Source organism: Temnothorax longispinosus, chromosome 6 (genome assembly GCF_030848805.1).
Source record: "Temnothorax longispinosus isolate EJ_2023e chromosome 6, Tlon_JGU_v1, whole genome shotgun sequence".
Taxonomy (NCBI): domain Eukaryota; kingdom Metazoa; phylum Arthropoda; class Insecta; order Hymenoptera; family Formicidae; genus Temnothorax; species Temnothorax longispinosus.
The window spans coordinates 15,791,500-15,809,929 of NC_092363.1; the positions used below are offsets into that span (position 1 = coordinate 15,791,500).

The 18,430-nt window shown below is 40.9% G+C and overlaps 2 protein-coding genes across 4 annotated transcripts in view; one reads left to right on the forward strand and one right to left on the reverse strand.

The window, feature by feature from the left end:
• The window catches only part of LOC139815237 (uncharacterized), a 35,841-nt gene that overhangs the window by 8,525 nt on the left and 8,886 nt on the right, over positions 1 to 18,430 (reverse strand). Inside the window, exons 1-2 of one of the 3 annotated variants that reach the window (XM_071782017.1) lie at positions 17,845 to 18,116; positions 13,245 to 13,497 (exon numbers count right to left, since the gene is read on the reverse strand). In XM_071782017.1, the coding sequence (XP_071638118.1) occupies positions 13,245 to 13,493 (249 nt within the window). In that variant the 5' untranslated portion in view covers positions 13,494 to 13,497; positions 17,845 to 18,116. Of the gene's footprint in view, positions 1 to 13,244; positions 13,498 to 17,577; positions 18,117 to 18,430 lie in introns of those variants that run through there. The other 2 variants (XM_071782016.1, XM_071782015.1) reach the window with 2 other exon arrangements.
• Positions 121 to 10,683, forward strand: LOC139815239 (pancreatic lipase-related protein 2-like). The gene is made up of 6 exons (XM_071782020.1): positions 121 to 308; positions 3,257 to 3,356; positions 3,692 to 3,840; positions 4,580 to 4,815; positions 5,047 to 5,290; positions 5,462 to 10,683. Exons 1-6 carry the CDS (start codon positions 254 to 256, stop codon positions 5,698 to 5,700), a joined length of 1,023 nt encoding a protein of 340 aa, XP_071638121.1. The 5' UTR covers positions 121 to 253; the 3' UTR covers positions 5,701 to 10,683.

The following is an 18,430-nucleotide window of genomic DNA, read 5'->3' on the forward strand; positions in this document are numbered from 1 at the left end:
AACACCGGAAGTGAAACAATTAAATCAATTTCATAATATCAATTTATGCCTAGCATGTTACTGTATCATTACCAGTCAGCTTTACAAAAACAAAAAAGTAGATCGTTATGCTCACGGGAGATGATGGTATGGGAGCACTACAAAACGATCAGCTGCTGCTGAGTCCCACCAGTTTCCTCTCGAATCTGGTGTAAGACGATACTGCAAAAGGCTTCAGTGTAGCGCGCCATTTGAAACTTTCGGGTGCTCGACAATGCTCCCATCGTTTCTCGTGCCTATGCTCTGTCATTTGTATATTGTTCGAAGAGGTAAATTGCGACCAGTGCTAAATTACTCGATATTTCTTCTAATTTCCGCGAGTGCCGGTTATTTTCATCAAGTGCGTTGTAACACAAATCGTGCACATTAATATATCAATACTGCGTATAATAATTATATTTAACGATCCTGTGTGTGCATTAATAATTTATTATATACAATTATATATATATTTGTTATACATTTATATATAATTTATAGTAATTATCAAAACGTGTAATTAACTCCGTTAGAAGAAGTTAGAAGAGTAATAGTCAAATGTAAGGAACAGTGTTTGTATATATGTTTAACGTTGTAGAAAAATTATTAACCCCCAACACTGAATCAAAACTAGATCGTGCAATTACTCGCGTGAATTTTCCATCTAGACGCTCGTGATCGCGTTAAGTGCAATTCCGTTTCATTAATAATAAGCGATGTCATGTACGCCGGTGTGATTTATACTAACGATACTAACGAGTAATAAAAGTGCTACAAATATAACTCGACTCCGTTGGCAATTAGCGATGATGGATGATTCGTTAAACGAGAAACAAATTTGGCAAACATGTCGGCTCAAAGCGTAATGCATGGCATGGGAACATTTGTTTTCGTAACATGTCCAATTGCGTAAACGAATAATCGACTACGTTAAACATTTTCGACTCCATTCCTGCTCTTGTATACACGTATCCCATCTCAATTAAGACGTACGTAGATCTTTGTTGTTTTTAATTGTAAATAGCCGGCATGACCGGTATACACACTACATGTGATATGGTGTGCATCTCATCCAACCGGAACATGTGGATCCGCTCGAGAAATGAGAAATTCCCCGATATCATTTGAAATCAGGTAATCAGGACGCGTAACGCATTCTGCACGGAAAATACATTCACGCGTTTAACTATGCGGTACGATAAATTCCTGATACGGCGACACGGCAAGTAGCATGCTTTTTTGAGATAAAAGTCGAGCTTTCCATAGCGGAATTAAAGTGCGCCCTTTTTTCCACTACCGCGAGTCGTCCGGTGTAACTAGCGCGAGAATTGGGGACGCACATTGCTTTCACATTAAAGGTCGTCGTTGACTAGATTTGATGACCCCTTGAACTTAATGGCAATTTAATGCAACGCACTACGAAATTTTGTTCGCGAAGGAGTAAACAAGATAATTGTATGAATTATACGACATTTTGAAACGTCTTTCTCTCTTTTGTGATTGCGTTATAAAATATATTCTTAGCTTACGGCGATCCCGCAAACGTTCCCAGTGCAGTGTTCGAAGAATCGCGCCGCGAAAATTACATTCTCGATGCAGTGTCATCATCAAACTGGCGCAAATTGCGGAAGCGTGTTGCTGCATGGTAATGCTGATCATATCAATAATAAAAAGGCGAACGTTTTTTCATAACGGTTGTGTACAAGGCGATGACCGACATTGCAAAAGACCAATCTCTTTAGATTATCCCGTTCACTCCTTTCGCCCGCTATAACGGTTTGTCGGAATAGATAACGTTTCTTCGTGATCGCAAAAGTTTCTTCCACAGATCCGGCGGTATCGTTAATCCACGCTGATATAGCCGTTGACCACGATTGTTTCCGCGGTGGAATGCTTCGAGGCGTGAAAAAGCGTCATGAATATCATGACGAAAGTGTAAACGGCGACCTATTTCTCGAGAGACTACTTGAAAATGCGTTTAATTATCCCGTTGCGCAATCGTGAAATAAATCCCCGAGCTTCGAGTCGTAAATTATATTAGAGGCTTTCACTAATTGTAAAAATTGTTTCTTCAGCCTTTATCGTTTTAGCGCGGCGACAAGTATCGTGAGTTAAAATTCTGGATTCGACATCCGCTGTCGAGTGGTAACGATGCTTCTATCAAACATTTTCTATTTTTCGGCAATATAAATGCTCGAAAAATGTTTTTGCGTAGAATAATTAAAATTATTGCTCAATGCGAATTTTTCGTATAAAAACTATTCATTTTCGACGCGACGAGTGTAAGGTTTAAGGGATTGCGAGGTGCAACCGAGTGAGCAAACTCAACAGCCACTTAACGCTTTCCGTGCGAGCTTAATTACGACGGAACACGGCATCACGTGTATTGCCGAAGTAGAAAGAACGGCGAATTATTTCTGTGTTTTTCTTGGTGTCGCGTCGATACACATTATCAAACAAGATATAGATACGAGATAACTTGACATGTTCGTTTTTGAATCTATACCTTACGTGGAATAGCACCCATTACCTGACGATTAACTCATTTGAACACAATAGTTCAATCAGAATTCAATCAGAAACGTTCTAGATTATTAAAACGTTAAACGGTTGAAGGAGACGATAATCTCCTTGGAATCACAAGATAAAAAAAGATACTTTAAATGGATCGAACTCAAAGGTGTCGGAAATTAACGTAGTAGCTTGGAAAAATTATTTACCTTTTAGAATTTAGATAAGTACAAGTTCTTTCGCGTGTTCACGAAATCGAGCAATGTTCCCGCGTGGACGTGTTCCGCGTCGAAACATTTTGCGCGACGAGGGGAACTAAAAGGTTTCTTCGTTAGGGTGGGTATCGCGCACCGTCGATCTCCGTCGGCTGTACGACACGCGACATGACGTGACCATCGTCAGGTTCAATGACGACGACCGCGGCGATTGGTCGAGGCCGACCGTCACCGTTGGTATTATGCACAATTTAACGGAAGACAGAACGCGTAGAGGATTGAACCAATAACGGCTATTCGAAATACATTACGTACCAATCACGGTATCTATCAAATGGATTCTTGAACTTGGCTGAGGTCGATTGAGGAACAAAAATAAATTCCAAGTAGTCGTTTGCGTTTTACAATTCTTTAATTAAAGATCTCATATATTATATCTTATACAATCGGAAAATTGAAATTGATTAGCTCCGATTTCTGTTAAAGGTATTATCTCTTCACTTTTGTTACAGGAGATACTATATTGCATCTGACTCTGCTTCCTACCGGTACGTGCTTCTATTGCTGCCCTATACGATTGAATCAGGACGTCCAATTTCTATTGTATACCAGGTACGCGTTGTTCACGAATCAGAATCACCGTCACGCAATAATGTACAGCAAACGCTTCGGTAGAACATAATTTTCCTACCTTAATATTGTAAATATTGAGGATATTAAGCGGAAATTAATAATAATTAACCGGAAATGTTGTTAATCTACTAGCTCGTCAGAAAGATGTAAGCTATTTGAGTAAATAAACCAGTTAATTAATCATGAACTAGAATTTGAAAATTAGTTTTCCGATAGTCCGTAAATCAACGAGTCTATCATCGATCATGTTAAATTTCACAAATTTTGCTCATCATAGCGACATTTTTCTTGCGTTTCGCATTAATCCACGACAGGCGGAATCCAACGTATCCAAATGTACTGGATTTTAATGATGCCACAACGTTGCAGAAGAGTAATTTCAACGTTAAACACCCGACTATCATGTACATTCACGGATACAGCGATAGTAGTTCAGGAAAAGGTCCTACTTCTGTACGAAATGGTACGTACTTTATAAATATCCAAAAGCGATAAGCACCATATCGTTAAATGCATAGGGAAATAGCGATTTGTCAAATTTGACAGTACTTCGCAAAAAAAGTTTCAAAAATCTCTGAAAAGTTTTTGAAAATGAAATTTTAGCTTATTTCGATGATAACAAATGTATGATACATTTCCAGCTTTTTGGTAGGCGCGTGATACCACAGCGATGTATCGCTCTGAATGCCAAAACAGCTCCTTAAAAGTCATCGCGATACCTTCGTTTTTCTTTCCGCTCGTAAAGTTCGGGGTGAGCGAGTAGGCTAGATCCATTAGTAACTACATGATCTACGGGATCTATCTTGCTAAACCTCAAGAGGTACTGTCAGGATGACAAATAGTGAACACCATAACTTGGCACTATAAATTGCGAAGTTTTCTACTCTTCAGCGCACGAATTGATCCAATTTAACTTTCAACGGCCCCAAAGGAGCCGCCTTTGTTTATTTGTTTGTTTAAGAAAGAAAAATTCTGCTTCCTGCTTGATGATTTTCCTACAAACGCGGTTTACATTGTCAAGTCATCAAGTGAAGTGATTGAACAATGATATTTTTTTGTATTTTTTTACCATGCGTACGAAAACTTTAGTACTTTAAAAAGTTTTTGTTTCTATAATTGAATAATTTCAATAATTAAAAATTCAATATATATACGTTACAATTAATTATTTTAAGAATCCAATTGTATACTCTTTGTTTCAGCTTATCTCCGTCGTGGGCACTATAACGTGATACTGATAAACTGGCCTAAATTGGCGGTCTTACCATGGTACATATCGGCAGTGAGAAATGCCAAAGTCGTCGGACCTTACTTAGCACACATGATAAGTTGGCTCGACGCACAAAAAGCTGTCTCTTTATCCAAACTTCATGTGATCGGCTTTAGCTTAGGCGCGGAAGTTGCTGGTTTTATGGGGAAGGCTCTGGCACCTCGAAAGGTTAGATACTGTAGGATCTGTTAATAACGATCACCAGAGAGAGAGAGAGAGAGAGAGAGAGAGGGGGGGGGGGAGAGAGTTACACCACATTGCATGTTCACTTGACTAATCGAAGGCCGCATTATCGGAACTGCATTAGTGCCAAAAGTTTCAATCGAGGCGCGATATCGATAAACGCGACTGACAAACTATATGTTAGATATGTGTGTATGTTGAGAAACGCGTTTTTAGATAGGTAGAATCACCGGATTGGACCCGGCTTATCCGTTATACATGAATACCGGGGAGGACGGTCACTTGACATGGGCTGACGCTGTCTTCGTCGATGTCATTCATACTGACGGCGGCAATTTTGGATTCCCTCAACCACTTGGTCACGTCGATTTTTACCCGAACGGCGGCGGGAGACGACAGCCCGGCTGCGATTTGAAGAGCATTGTTCGCATGGGCTTCAGGAGAATCATAAATCAATATAGTGAGTGACTCGTTACGATGTCGAGCCGTGTGCTCTTCCCGTTGTCAAGATTTTTCTTTCTCGTAATACTTAATTCTCTCTTTCAATATCGTTTGCAAAGCATAGTCTAAGTCCAAGTTTAAGTCTATATTCTCGTCAAAAGTTTCGTTGACGTTTCGCTTGTCTATTTAGTTACCTGTGGACACAATCGAGCATGGCGTTATTACGCGGAATCAGTGGAGAACCCCTACGGATTCCCCGCGAGTCGATGTCCAAGATGGCGACCCGGGATTCTAGCGAGCTGCGTATGGAAACCTGAGGCTTACATGGGTTTCGCAGCCGATTCCAAGTATCGAGGAAAATTTTACTTGAGCACGAACTCACGATCACCGTATGCCAGGAATTTGACAGATCGTAAACTTAGCATATGAGAATCATGCGATAATCTTAATTTGGATGAACCAGATTAAGAAGCGGAACGATTTTTCATGTTGATTACTCCCACCAGGATAATTGTCTTGGATGAAGCTTGGGAGAATAAAAAAGATATTTCTTGTACTTCTTATACGATGTGTTTGCGGGAAAGTTTGTATTCCTGTCGTTCTCTTTAGTATTCTCTATAAACGATTCGCGGCTCCAATTAGTTGTACTTTTTCTTTAGAGGATTACTAAAGCGAGGACGGAAATATTTTTTCCCTAGAATAACAAACAAACAAGATTCGTGATGAAACGTGGTTTGGTGTAGCAGCGATATCGAAAAGCTTGATTCGAATTGATAAGTTGAAAGGAAACAACTAGTTCCGACTGTTTTAATGCCAAGTATTACGATCTCGTGCCAGATAACAGCGCATTGTTTACAACATTTATCATTCTAACTTTAAGTGTCAATGATATACGAGTAATAGTCACATAACATGATTATATAGTTATACGTCCATACAGGTAAAATACGTGACTGAAACTTTACAATAGTAAAACATGACCTGAAGAATACTTTTACGTGATAAATGATATTAAAAATAAATCTGGATTTTTAAGAATATACATAAGAATATACAGAATTTAACAATTTGACTTGTAAATATTGTATTTTCCGTATACTTTTAATGAGTGTGAAGAGTTAGTGTAAACTTCAGTGTATGCAGTGTCAATCACTTGAATGAATTTGTTAATTAACTGTATTAAAATGTCATCTATCTTTTAAGAGCAATGATTTTATGTATTTATGCGGAAGGTATAAGAAGCATAAAGCAGAAATAAGAACGCTAATAATCGAGGGAGCAACTCGTAATTTTCATGTTATTTTCGATGCGCCCTGCCTTCAAGATATGTAAATTTCAAGGCCAGAGAATTTTATTATTTTCCATCTAGGTTAATCGATGGAAACTTCTGGAACCATATGCCCTTCGAACGACGGGGAACATGTGTTCATATTAAAAATTACAAGTGACAGCTTGAGCGAATACAAATGAAGAACTAGGTGCATATTGGAAGTTAGAAATATTTCAAAGAACCGAACGAATCGCTTTGTACTGCTTTTATTCTGCACCATTTTACGTGCAATGCGAATTGTAAAACGTTGCAATCCTTTTCGCCCACTTCCTTGAGGTTTCAAAAATTATTTATGACTAAATTATATATATTGTGTTTGTCTCTGTCAACGTTTAAAAATTCCTTTTATCTCTTACAAAGTCCATAGTCAGTCCGCTAAAAAAAGTACGGTTCCGCGAAACTCGTCCAACTTCATGGAACTTGCTGGCCGAACTTAAGTTTCGAGACAGTCAAATTGCACGTCGCCAAGAAAATTCTGTCCGTCGTTTTCACACTCATTAGACCAAAATAACGCCTTTTTACAAAAGTAACTCGCGAGATGTCTCGCGGAAGATTTCTCAAATTAGTGAACGGACAAAAACAGCTCTTTATTAAATTCTCTTGGTATTATGATTATGATTGTAAGTTAATTCTTTCAAAGGTATAATTGCCAATGATTTGAAAAAAGTTAACTCTCCATAACAGGGAATGTGGAAAATTGAAGTATCTACAACGAAACAACAACAAAGTTAGACGAACTGTAGACAGAACAGTATAACATATTCAGTGGTCGGAATGCAATTTCAAGATCGATAGGATGATTTATGTACGGCAGAAACATTCCCTGACTCATCTGGAAGATAGCATCGTGACCTTTCACGATCGCGTACCATTAAACTGCATCGTTCGATTTCGGAATACATTTCGCAGAACGAACAATAAGCGAATGGAATCAAGCGCATGGCGTGAAAAGCGAAAGAGTCGCCGTGTCGCGCATTCTTCTTTAAACGAAGGAGAAGATTCTCTCTCTCAAGAGAGAGAGACATCGAAGAGAATTGACAGAATCGAAATACGGTAAGTCTTAGAATCACGAACGACATAGACTCCGTGGGATCTAGCCGGCGGTCAATCAACCCGACATGTATACTGAAAAATTCAGTACGGCAGGCAGGTCGATAAGAATCCAATGGCCAGGGTTATAGATGACCCTAGTCTTGAAAGACCACGTTACGTGGAAGGTGTAAGACGGCTTTCGCAGTCTACGCTTCAGCACGTTCGACCGTGTTCGGTGCTGGTGGTTCCTCCTCTCTCTCGAGGAGAAGCTCCCTCGAGTATCGTTACCGGCTATATTCTCTCATGGTTATACATATACAGCGCGTGTCAGGTTTCTGCATTTCCTTTCATCCACTATCATCTAGAAATTTTCAGGTTGGAAAAGACTTTTTCTTCGACAGAATTAAATTCGGCGCTGTCTGCTTCCAAAAATTAAATACTTATTAATTTTATGATTTTACATTGCTCTCTTTTCTCTATGACAATGACCGATAAATATATTTCCATTTCGCGTCTTAAATATTTTTGCAGATCACTTAAGAATCTGTAAATTTAACTGTTCAATAAAGCTCGGGATTTGTAATTTGCCAATATTTATGCGGAATTTTCTTTGTCAGCCAACGAAGAAATAGAACTGTCTCTCGCGCGCGGTTGTCGTCGTTCATACACTTCGCGAATCGATGAAACGAACTAACGTCGGCGGTTTCCGCGCTGCTAAAATCGCTGCCCTGTATCGACCATTCGATCCTTGCATCGTTGGGAGCATTGTCCTCCGCGGAAATGAGAAACGAAACACGAAACGTACCGCCGCGGCCGCCGCTATCAGCCCGGCGCGGCGCGGCGTCGTGGATATCGATCCTTCTTTGTTCTCGTTGTTGAACATGCTTAAACCCGGGCAATTCGCGTGTTGCACCCTATGACGGTTACATTATGTGTGCATATGAAGAAAAACTCGGACGAGTACTTTCTTTATACATACTCTGTCTCCACCATTCATACTTCCTTTCCATTCTTCGAATCATTTATCTTGAGTAAAGTTGAGTAAAGTACATATACAAGATATCCTAAAGCGGTAACCCTCATTCTTCTCAGCTTGTCTTGTAATATCAATCACTGAGATAATGACAGCTTTGGCAAGCAATAAATAAATTATTCCTTGTCTTGTATGGTTTTGTATTCCGCACCGATTTATTAATAAAACCATAAAAAAATCTTTGTAAAATACATGTTGATGATGTCAGTTAATTAGCATCATATAGATGTTAGCGTTTATATGTCTGAGAGTGTCGCCCAAGGCATTAGCGTCTCGTTAACGCCTCTTCACGAAGGACGTGAACTACGCCGACACACACTTGTTCTTTCTGTGTTCGTGGTCATTATGTTCATTATTACAAGCTCCGGGAGTACACTCGATATTATACATTCGTGACTGTTGCTGAAATTCGAAGGGTGCGCAAACTGTTCGTCCTCTTCTATTTTATCTTCCATTTAATTCATTTCATTTTGTTCTAATTCCGAGCTGTTCTATAATATAATGGAACCCGAATAATCAAATTGAATCTCTTTTTTCCAAACAGCCAGAAATGGCACCATAGATAAATGCAAACCTGCGTTCTCATCCACATTTAATGGGATGCTATTTGCAACGCGTCAAAATAGAGAGAACCTTCGAACGTAAAAATAAATTAGACTTCAAATTTTCAAAAATATCAAATTAGCGATATGAAACTGCATTTAAACTGCTCCATTTTTCGCTTTATTTTTAGAAAATAAAGTGCATCCGTAATTTAATTAATATCTATGATTGAATTGGGAAAGGGAGGATGAGAGAATTGAATAACCGAGATGCAGAAAATTATATATACCCTTCCGCTATTCAAGATTTAAAATTTTTTTTTAACAAGAACTAATTAATGGGGTGAGTCTAATAATTCGCTCCCTGGAATCCCTAATTTCTAATTTCTTGAAATCAATCTTGTAATCCGATACGTTAATGCTATGTTAATTTATGCATCGCTTAAAATGTTTATATATAAAAGAGTCGAGTTAAAATTAATGGAGAATCTTTACGAAATACTATATACATCATGGAGACGGATAGAGAAAGAGCCATTCAAATACCTGTCTTTCGAAATTAAATAACGCTCATGCAATCCGACGAAAGCGGAAGATTGCATCGACCTGTGTTTCTAACGTTCGCGCATTATAGTGATTCGTGCGATTCTTAAATGATATTATCAACCCTTAATGTCGAACGCATAGAGGTCGACGACCAAACTCTTGCGCGTTCATTATTTAACTTTGTATCACGAGCTCCTGATTTTAAACTGATATGCATGCGCTTTCTGAAATTGCACGCAACATAATTTATATCCCGAGGATTAATTATATATACAGTAAAAAAGGAAAACGCGCTTTTCTTGGCAAATAAATTATATTAAAAAGTAACATTCTTTATATTGACATATTTAATTATTTAAAATAAGCATTTCCAGACAATTTTGAAGTCTTGTACCTAGGCTACGGTCAACTCGACGCTACAAATACTTTGAATCGTTCTTCTTCTCCTTCTTTCTTCGTTGAAAGAAAGGAGAAGAGGAATGCTTCGAAGCATTTGTAGCGTCAAGTTGACCGGAGCCCTAGTGAAATAAAGTAAGTTTCAACAGCAAGATGAACATTTCATCGAAAAGTGTTAGAACAACCGCGCAGTTTGGATCGTTAGCTGGCCATAACCGTGGATCGAAAAGTTTGTTAGTTCGTCGAGCGACCGACGGCAGCGACGGGGGGGGGGGAGAGGTTAGCCGCTGCAAGGTGGTGAACAATAAGTCCCTGGAATCGCGTGGACGTGCACTTACGTGACTCGAAAGGGGAAGCAGATAGCAATGTAAAACTTAAAGTCAGTCGACGGTCACTACCACAAAATATAACTCTGTCGGCTTGTTATTTTCTGCAAATCCAATTACGTTGCATCTAGGGAGAAAATTCTCTCTGTTTTTATAACTGTTGTACCTCAAATGCGTATGTGCCCATTTTTTAGATTAATATAAAGAAAAATATCTCTGAGAGAAAAGTGCATACAACGTAAAATTAATGCATGTGTAATATAAAAGTTGATTGGATTTTCTACAAAAAAAAGTTAAGCATTCATGTTCAAATTCATGCTGAAATCTAAAGATGTTTAACTCGATAATCCTTATATTTTATACAAAATTATAAAAATTATAAGAACTGTTGAATGATATTCCACTGCTTCAACGGCGTTTGTTTCAATTCAAACATAAGTGGATAAGGAAACTCGACACTGTTGCGACTAGCGTTGAAACAATATCGAAAATAAAGAAGAACGTGATATCTGACGCCGATAATCTCGAGTGACCGGTATACATCGATTTTCTTTTCCTTGTCCTTCGCCTATCCTTCGCTATCGTCGTTGTCACGACGCCGCGACGGCCGCGGCGATAAACGAATACAGCGAATAAGGTCCACGTGCTTGGCCAGGTACGATCGAGATCTTAACGTCGAGTTGGCGTGAACCTTATCTGGGAAACGCAAGCCGTCACCTACATCTCGCGTCAAGCTCCATCGGTTCATAAAAATCGCTTGATTTTTAGGCGACGCGACTCGCGGTTTACTCGGTTGCTTTTACTAATGTTCGTGTGTTTATTGTCAAGGTTGAAGTTGATCACTTCTTTACGGAAACACCCAAGGTCCTCCTGGTATCGTTCAATCTTTAATATCACGCTAGCACGTTAATATAATTTTAATTTCTTTCAAAATTCTTTTTCGCTTTTTCGTCCGCGCCGATAATGGAATAGCGGAAGCGTCCCGCTTTCTGCCCGCTGTCCAGCAGTTACAGTTTTCGATAACGCGTAGCACGTGGTGATAAATCAGCTGGCTGGACGTGAACTGACTCGGTGAAATTCCGGTTTCCACGGCACCGCGAACGCGATTCACGGTTATGGAGGCTGCACGAGGTATTCGAGATATTCCAGTAACGATCCGTCGACGGTATATGCTGCTTCTTGGCAGGTTTCCCTAGCGCGGGGACACTTTTTACACGCTCCATCTTGCCGCGATTGCTTCGCCAAGTTCCAGCACTGACCTAACAAATTGTCCAAACCGAGACGCTGCAAGGAACGACCTTGAGAGGATGTTTGGAGCACCATGTCGTGAGTTCCAAACAGCTTCTACATGTCGCATATAGCCGAGATTTAATTTATATAAGTGGAATAATTGTCACAGGAGACAAATTCCCGCGGTTTCCGTTATCCAATCGGAATCTCAAACAAAAACTATCTTTCAATACTTTTCAACGAAGACATGCTGTTTCCGATACTATAGGGGCGAGTCATCGTAAGTCGCCCTTTCATCAACGATCAGCACCTGCTAAATTGACCGAAGCACGACAGCCCGGGACGGATGGAAATCAATACGTGTTCAGAGTTTACAGAGTTTCTCGAGTTTCTATAGGTAAATTCCGCAGCGTTAGTTATCTCTCAAGTGGAGGTCCAATGGGTCACTTGGCAACCGCTAATTTTTTTAAATATTTGCATATAGCTTGAACGAAATAACAGTCCCGAATTACATATATATATAAATTCCGCACCGCGGTAGCGGTGGAAAATTGAAATATTTTTTCCTTTCCTCGATACAAAGTTAAAATGAGAAGGTTGATTATAGAATTACTTGATATGAAAAATTATGCGGATACAGTGAAGTTTTAGAGGTACGAAATAACATTACGCAGTACGATCTCATTTCCTTCGTGAAGTAACACAAGCGACGTGAGGATCCGAGATGATAACAAAGACAAAACGTCATCAAGTAGGTTGCTTAATAAGAATCGCGTTATACAAAAATAAGTGGCTACTTCAGGAGATGATACAGCTGTCCGAGAGACAGGGAATGATCACGTTACCCCCGGGTAATCAAACCCTTTCATCGTTTCTTCGCGCTTTCTCGCACAGTTTATCCTCCTTCTCACCCTTCCTCGACCGCTCGTGTTAATAACATCCTCGTAGAGCCGAGGTATGCAATCTCGTCATCTCGTTGACGGGCCTTCGATAAACGACGTACGTCGAGAAGAGTGAACCCTTTGATTAGAAAGGGTAAAATGATTTTTCCCATGAACCCGTCGTTGCTCACGTCAGGGATCAATATCGGTGGCAATAATACTTTCATCGCGTCACGTTTCAGAATTGTCGTTTGTCTTCGGAATACAGTATAACGAAAGCAATCTCGTCGGCTATGTGTATAATAAATGGCTATTGAGGCCAATAGTAGTATATCACGTTTATTTTCGGCTACCGTTTATCCGTTTTTCTTTTTTTCCTTGCTCTTCAATTCGTAGCTTCGATTTGGTACACAACTTTATATTTTCGTTTCCCCAGCGCAAAAATATTTGATATTTGATATATTCGGAGTCAGCATAAATAAATAATATGTACAAACGTCGAAATCATTATTTTATTCTGATTGGCCACTAAAGATAAATTCGAACTTATGACGTAATAACAGGTAGGATAATTTAATCGCAAGACGCATTTCATGTGCAAGTTCTTTGCCTGCAGACAAAAATTTAACAAACAGATGCGACTAAAAATTCACTCACGATTTTATGATGAAGATGTTGAAGTTCCCTCTCGGTTACTCTTCTGCGGGATAACTCGCGCTGTTCCCGCCTGTACTGGCTGTACTTATAGAAGAGATACATCCCGGGTAGAGCTAACACCACCAGGGGTTTCATCAAGCCGGCCCGTCCACTACCACCACGAACACGTGGTTCCGGTGGCTCGTCCAGGTCCTCCAGCTGACCGGCTCCCTCAGCAACGGCCGGAACGGCCGCACCAGCTGCTGGCATCTTTCTGCAAGACATCCCAAAAAATTAATTTGACCCTCTTGTTAAGTATTAGATAAATTATAAATATTACAATACACATTTCTCTATACAAGAAAGTTATATTGTGGTCGAATGATCTACACATATCAGGATGCTAATGCCTCTTTTGTTCTGGATATTTCTCTCTGAATTGTGCTATGACTAAAGCATTGTCATAGCTTAATCAACTAATGACAAGGAATTCAGTGACCGACACGGTGTACTACTGCGCCGAACAATATACTCGTCCCGGTGCATTGTGGCTCCATTGAGGATATCGAACCACGACGTCAGCTATTCCGCTCGTTTGAAGAACATCCGGTGAACTGAAAGCGTCCAGCTCGATTACTGCTGCCAACTTTCTTTACCTCCGATTTTTCACGCTTAATATACACCACGTTTTCATTTCAGTCGCTTCGTCATTAAATCCTAAAGTATCAGTTCGCACGAAAATGATGCGCTCGACGACATGCAAAATTTTTAGCTTTCTATTGCCAAACGAATAGAGAATTTTAGGTCGACAAAAGAACCAGCTATTGGTTATTGGTTTCCCATCAAATCTGTTTTTTTTTTTTAAGTCGCTACAAGCTGGGATAGTAGGCGCGGGATATAGGTTTTAGTTGTCGTATATTCCTAACACGAACTTATTCTTCTGCTTTCTCTGTTATTTCTAGATATTTATAATCTTCCCTAATGTATGTATGTGTATGTGTGCATGTGTTCCTTGCTGTAATATCTACGGGAAAGCGATTTCCCGTCCGCATATATCCTCAAATCTCGCGACTTTAATCTCGCAACTGTCAGAGCTGTGATTATTTCCGTAATCTCTCGTACATTTTTGCATTCCTTGATGTAAAAGCTACGAAGAAATGGAGAACCAGCCGTTTCGCAGCTATTTTTGAAGCTGCATATATCTGTGAATTCTTAAAGGATTAGCAGAACGATAAAATATTTTGCTCCAAATCTAATTTAAAAAAATTTTTTTCTGTATTAACTGCAAGTAAATAGATCGGAACTTTATAAATTATGACCGCTTCGTTCATCGATCATATTAGACTGCTCCGGAGTTATTAAAACTGCAATCGCTCATCAAACGCCTATAATTATTCTGTTGGGAATCATAAACCAGATCGAGCTTTCTCGGCAACGAGGAAAAAATTGATAATTTGCCTACTTACTATCGAGCATCTAATTAAGGATTTACGGGTCCGACAAAAAAATACGAAATTTAACTGCGCCAACAGATCTTCGTGACTTCAATGAAATTTCGTAATCTACTTTCCGGTCATTCACCGTCTATATTTAATTCAGTCGTCTACTCGCTGTTCTATTCTTAAACCGGGTGCTCTAGAAATACACGCGGCTCGCTCTATATCGTCGCTGCCCGGAGTCGGGTCGTGCACCTTGCTTCGTTGCACTCGCACTAGGAAGATGCAGCAGTGTCGGTGGTTACACGGGCGGCATTACGTTCACGTTGTCTATGTCAGTGATTTCCCATATTGCGACTTGTACGTGCTGGCAAGCTACGAACGTATCACATCATATTTGCGATTGCGCAATTTTCAAGAATACTTGAAATCACGAGATGCTAAATTAATTCGAGAATTTCAATGCGAGAGCACGCAGAGAAAAACAAATACGCGTCAATCAACGTTTTCTTATCTGGCTCCTGGATATCTGTGTGCGCAAACATTTCGCCGAGATAATTTTAAGACGCTTTCGTAATTCCCAGCGAACAAATGATCAGCATTAAAGGTTAAACGTTTATTTTCTGGAATCTTTATAATTCCCGGTATACTAGCGATTGCGCCTACTACTTGATCGTCGTGGTCGAATGAACAATCCGTGACACACTTATGTACCAGAGAAAAATTGCTTCGACTTTAATCGTCACAGAATTATCATCGCAATTGCTTCACAATATTTTCTCTTCTGAAAAAAAGAAGGGATTCCCCGAAGAGATTTTCCACGCGTAAAATTTTTTTCTGCACGTGCCTGCATCATATTGGAAATTTACCGAGAGTATAATAAATGTTAAAATTACTTTCGCCTGCTAAAAGTGATTACCGTTGCAGTTATTTCTGGCGGTAGGCGCGTGCAACGATCGATACATCATCGTCGCCAAACGCGAGGACGTACTTTTTCGCGCATTCTTCACGCCGTGGATAATTTGGATGGCGCGTTAAACTCGAAATTCGATACGAGATAGGGGATCAACCATGTCGATACGCGATATGTTTACGTATATGTGCACATCCGCGTTATCGTCATGGGAGGTAATATATTATCGGAAATGAATCGATATATCGACTCGTTGTTTTGCACTTCGCACTCGACGCCGCGAAAACACATACGACCTGAGGGATTTCACGACGGTGTGTGACACGGAGTAATTTCGTGAAGGACAAGGTCAAAACTGCAAGCTTTTTACAGATTTCCTTTTGTAGGAAATCATGGGGCGAAATGTTTTCCCACCGGGAGAGCGCGAGAGAGCTGTCGATCGATATAGGTAAACGGCACGTGTAACTGATACTAAACTAATTTGCAATAATCAATGTAACTAAACCTGTTAATTAAGTATTACAATCGCTTACGGGATTAACGTTATAAACTAACGATTATCTGATACATTTAACTTGCAAAATTGTTTTCTTATAACGGTTATCCGCTATAATACTCGAATTTCCAGTCGAGAGCTGATAATACAAGTTACCAGCGAGTTAGGGAGAAAATCAGCGGAAGTTTACCTTTAATATCTGAAATTCGGGCGGATTACGTGTCAGCCGCACCCCCGTGAAACTGGAGGCGTCGGGGAGTGAAGGTAGTTATGAGGAGCGGTCGAAATGTGTTCGGAGAAAATTATTACGTTGTTAGAGCACGAATTATCGGACCGATCTGATATCACACGTACGTATGCAGTTTGCCTTGACACAGCGTAACGGCAATCGCACGAGCAAGGACGACTCAGCATTGCGGGATAACATCGTTCACGATATTTCTACGGCCAAGTACACCCTCTATCTGCTATTTTTATGCCCTTTCCACTGTCAAGTTTTGTTCGATTGACTTGCCGCGCTATTAGAATCGATCTGGGAGCTCTTTTTTGTTTCAATGAAAAATACGACAACGCGACGAATGTCGGCTCTAGCTCTAGTTCTAGAACGCTATTGGTCAATGAATAGGTATAAACTCAAGTTGCTAAATTATAAGGTATAGATGATTGGTGAATGCTAATTAAACCTCAACGTATTAAATATTGATTAAAAAGTCAACTATATAGATAAATACTTCAATCGAATATACTCCAATGTTGGTCTACCGCATATTCTAGCATATAAAAAATATGTCGCACGATAATTTTGCGTAATATTAGTACGTTAGATTTGTTTGACGCAAAATAATGATCGTCGAGTCCGCAGAGAACGAAAGAGGCTGAGTTCCGAAAGCACTAAACGTGCCGTCATACATCGTGCTGTTTGCCAAGCGACCAGACAAGAAACATTAATCACAAACGCGGTGGGATTTCCTTGCTGTTCTAACGCAAATTATTTGATCAGGTTTTCGTCAACTGTTACACAACGAGATACGAAAAATTATTTAATCGTGAGTTTTGCATCGATCTTCTTCATAATTAAGTTCGAAAATTCAACACTTCTCATAATTTCGGGTGATATCACGGAGAACACGTTTCCATTGCTTGCATATCGCAAACAAAAATTCTATTAAGTTTTCATTCATTTCCGCAGCAACTTTTGCCTGATGTGTCACGTCACGCGTGGCGAAGCGCAGAGAGACTATGTCTCTCGTCACCTGTCATTGTTCCCGCCAAGGCAATGCGTACTACACATCCACAAAATGACCATCGACCATCGCGCGTCATCTGCCTTCATCGACCCCACGGCGGGGTACATCCCCGAATAAAACGTTTCTACGACGAATCGAGGAAGAGTTTACACTTCGTAAAATCCAAAGCCTGCTCCCCTAGGATACGCGTATCGAAATTTCTCAATCTAGGCACGTGCAACCACTAGGTACTACGGTCGATGAACACGCATCTCGCACTTACGTCTTCCTGCCTTAATCCTCGAAGACAAGTCGCGAACGGGATGAAAGAAAAAGGAGCAAGGGAGGGTGGCCTGCGCCGGCAACACGAGCCTCCTGCTCGTGTGCGCTCAGTTCAGCTCAGCTGGATGCATCGTCGAGCCGCGCGACTACCCTGCCTTGGCGGTAAACCGGCGGCTGCACTGGCGTGCCTGCGCAGCCAGGCAACCCTCGCGAGCACACTGCGCTCCGTGTGCACCCCCGACTCGCTCGTGCGCCCCCGCACTCGTACCCGTACTCCGTATTTCGTGCGCACCCCGAGCGGCGCGTCGGCCGCTTCCAGAGAATGTTTTCCACCGAGCTCTAACGAGACGGGCGCGCGTCGCCGACGACTGACTGCGTGACGCAATGCGTGGTGGAGAACCACATGAACCGACCGATCGAAGCAGTTTGCCGGCTTGGTGGCCGGGCAGCCACTGAGGGATGACGGACGATGTTGACTGCTGTCGACGCTGCTGCTAGTGCTGGTGCTGCTGGTGCTGCTGCTGATGCTGATGGTGACGTGCTGGCGCTGCTGCTGGCTCTGTAGCAGAAGCTCTGTATAGTTGGAGAAGGATCGATAAAAGGAGGAGAGAAAAGCAAAGTGAATAGGCGCCCGGGAAGAAACAAGGGATATCTTTGTGGGAGGTCCTCTCCTCCGAGATGTGTTCCTGCTGCTGCCTCCGATTCGCCAAAGCGTAGCTTTCCCAATGTCGAGGTGGCCCTGCCTCTACCCCTCCCTCCCTCTCCCTCTCTTTCTCTTAAACCACCCCCGATCTAACAATCTCACGTCGCTATGGTATTCGAGTTTAGTGAACTTCCGATGGAGGTTTCCCCGA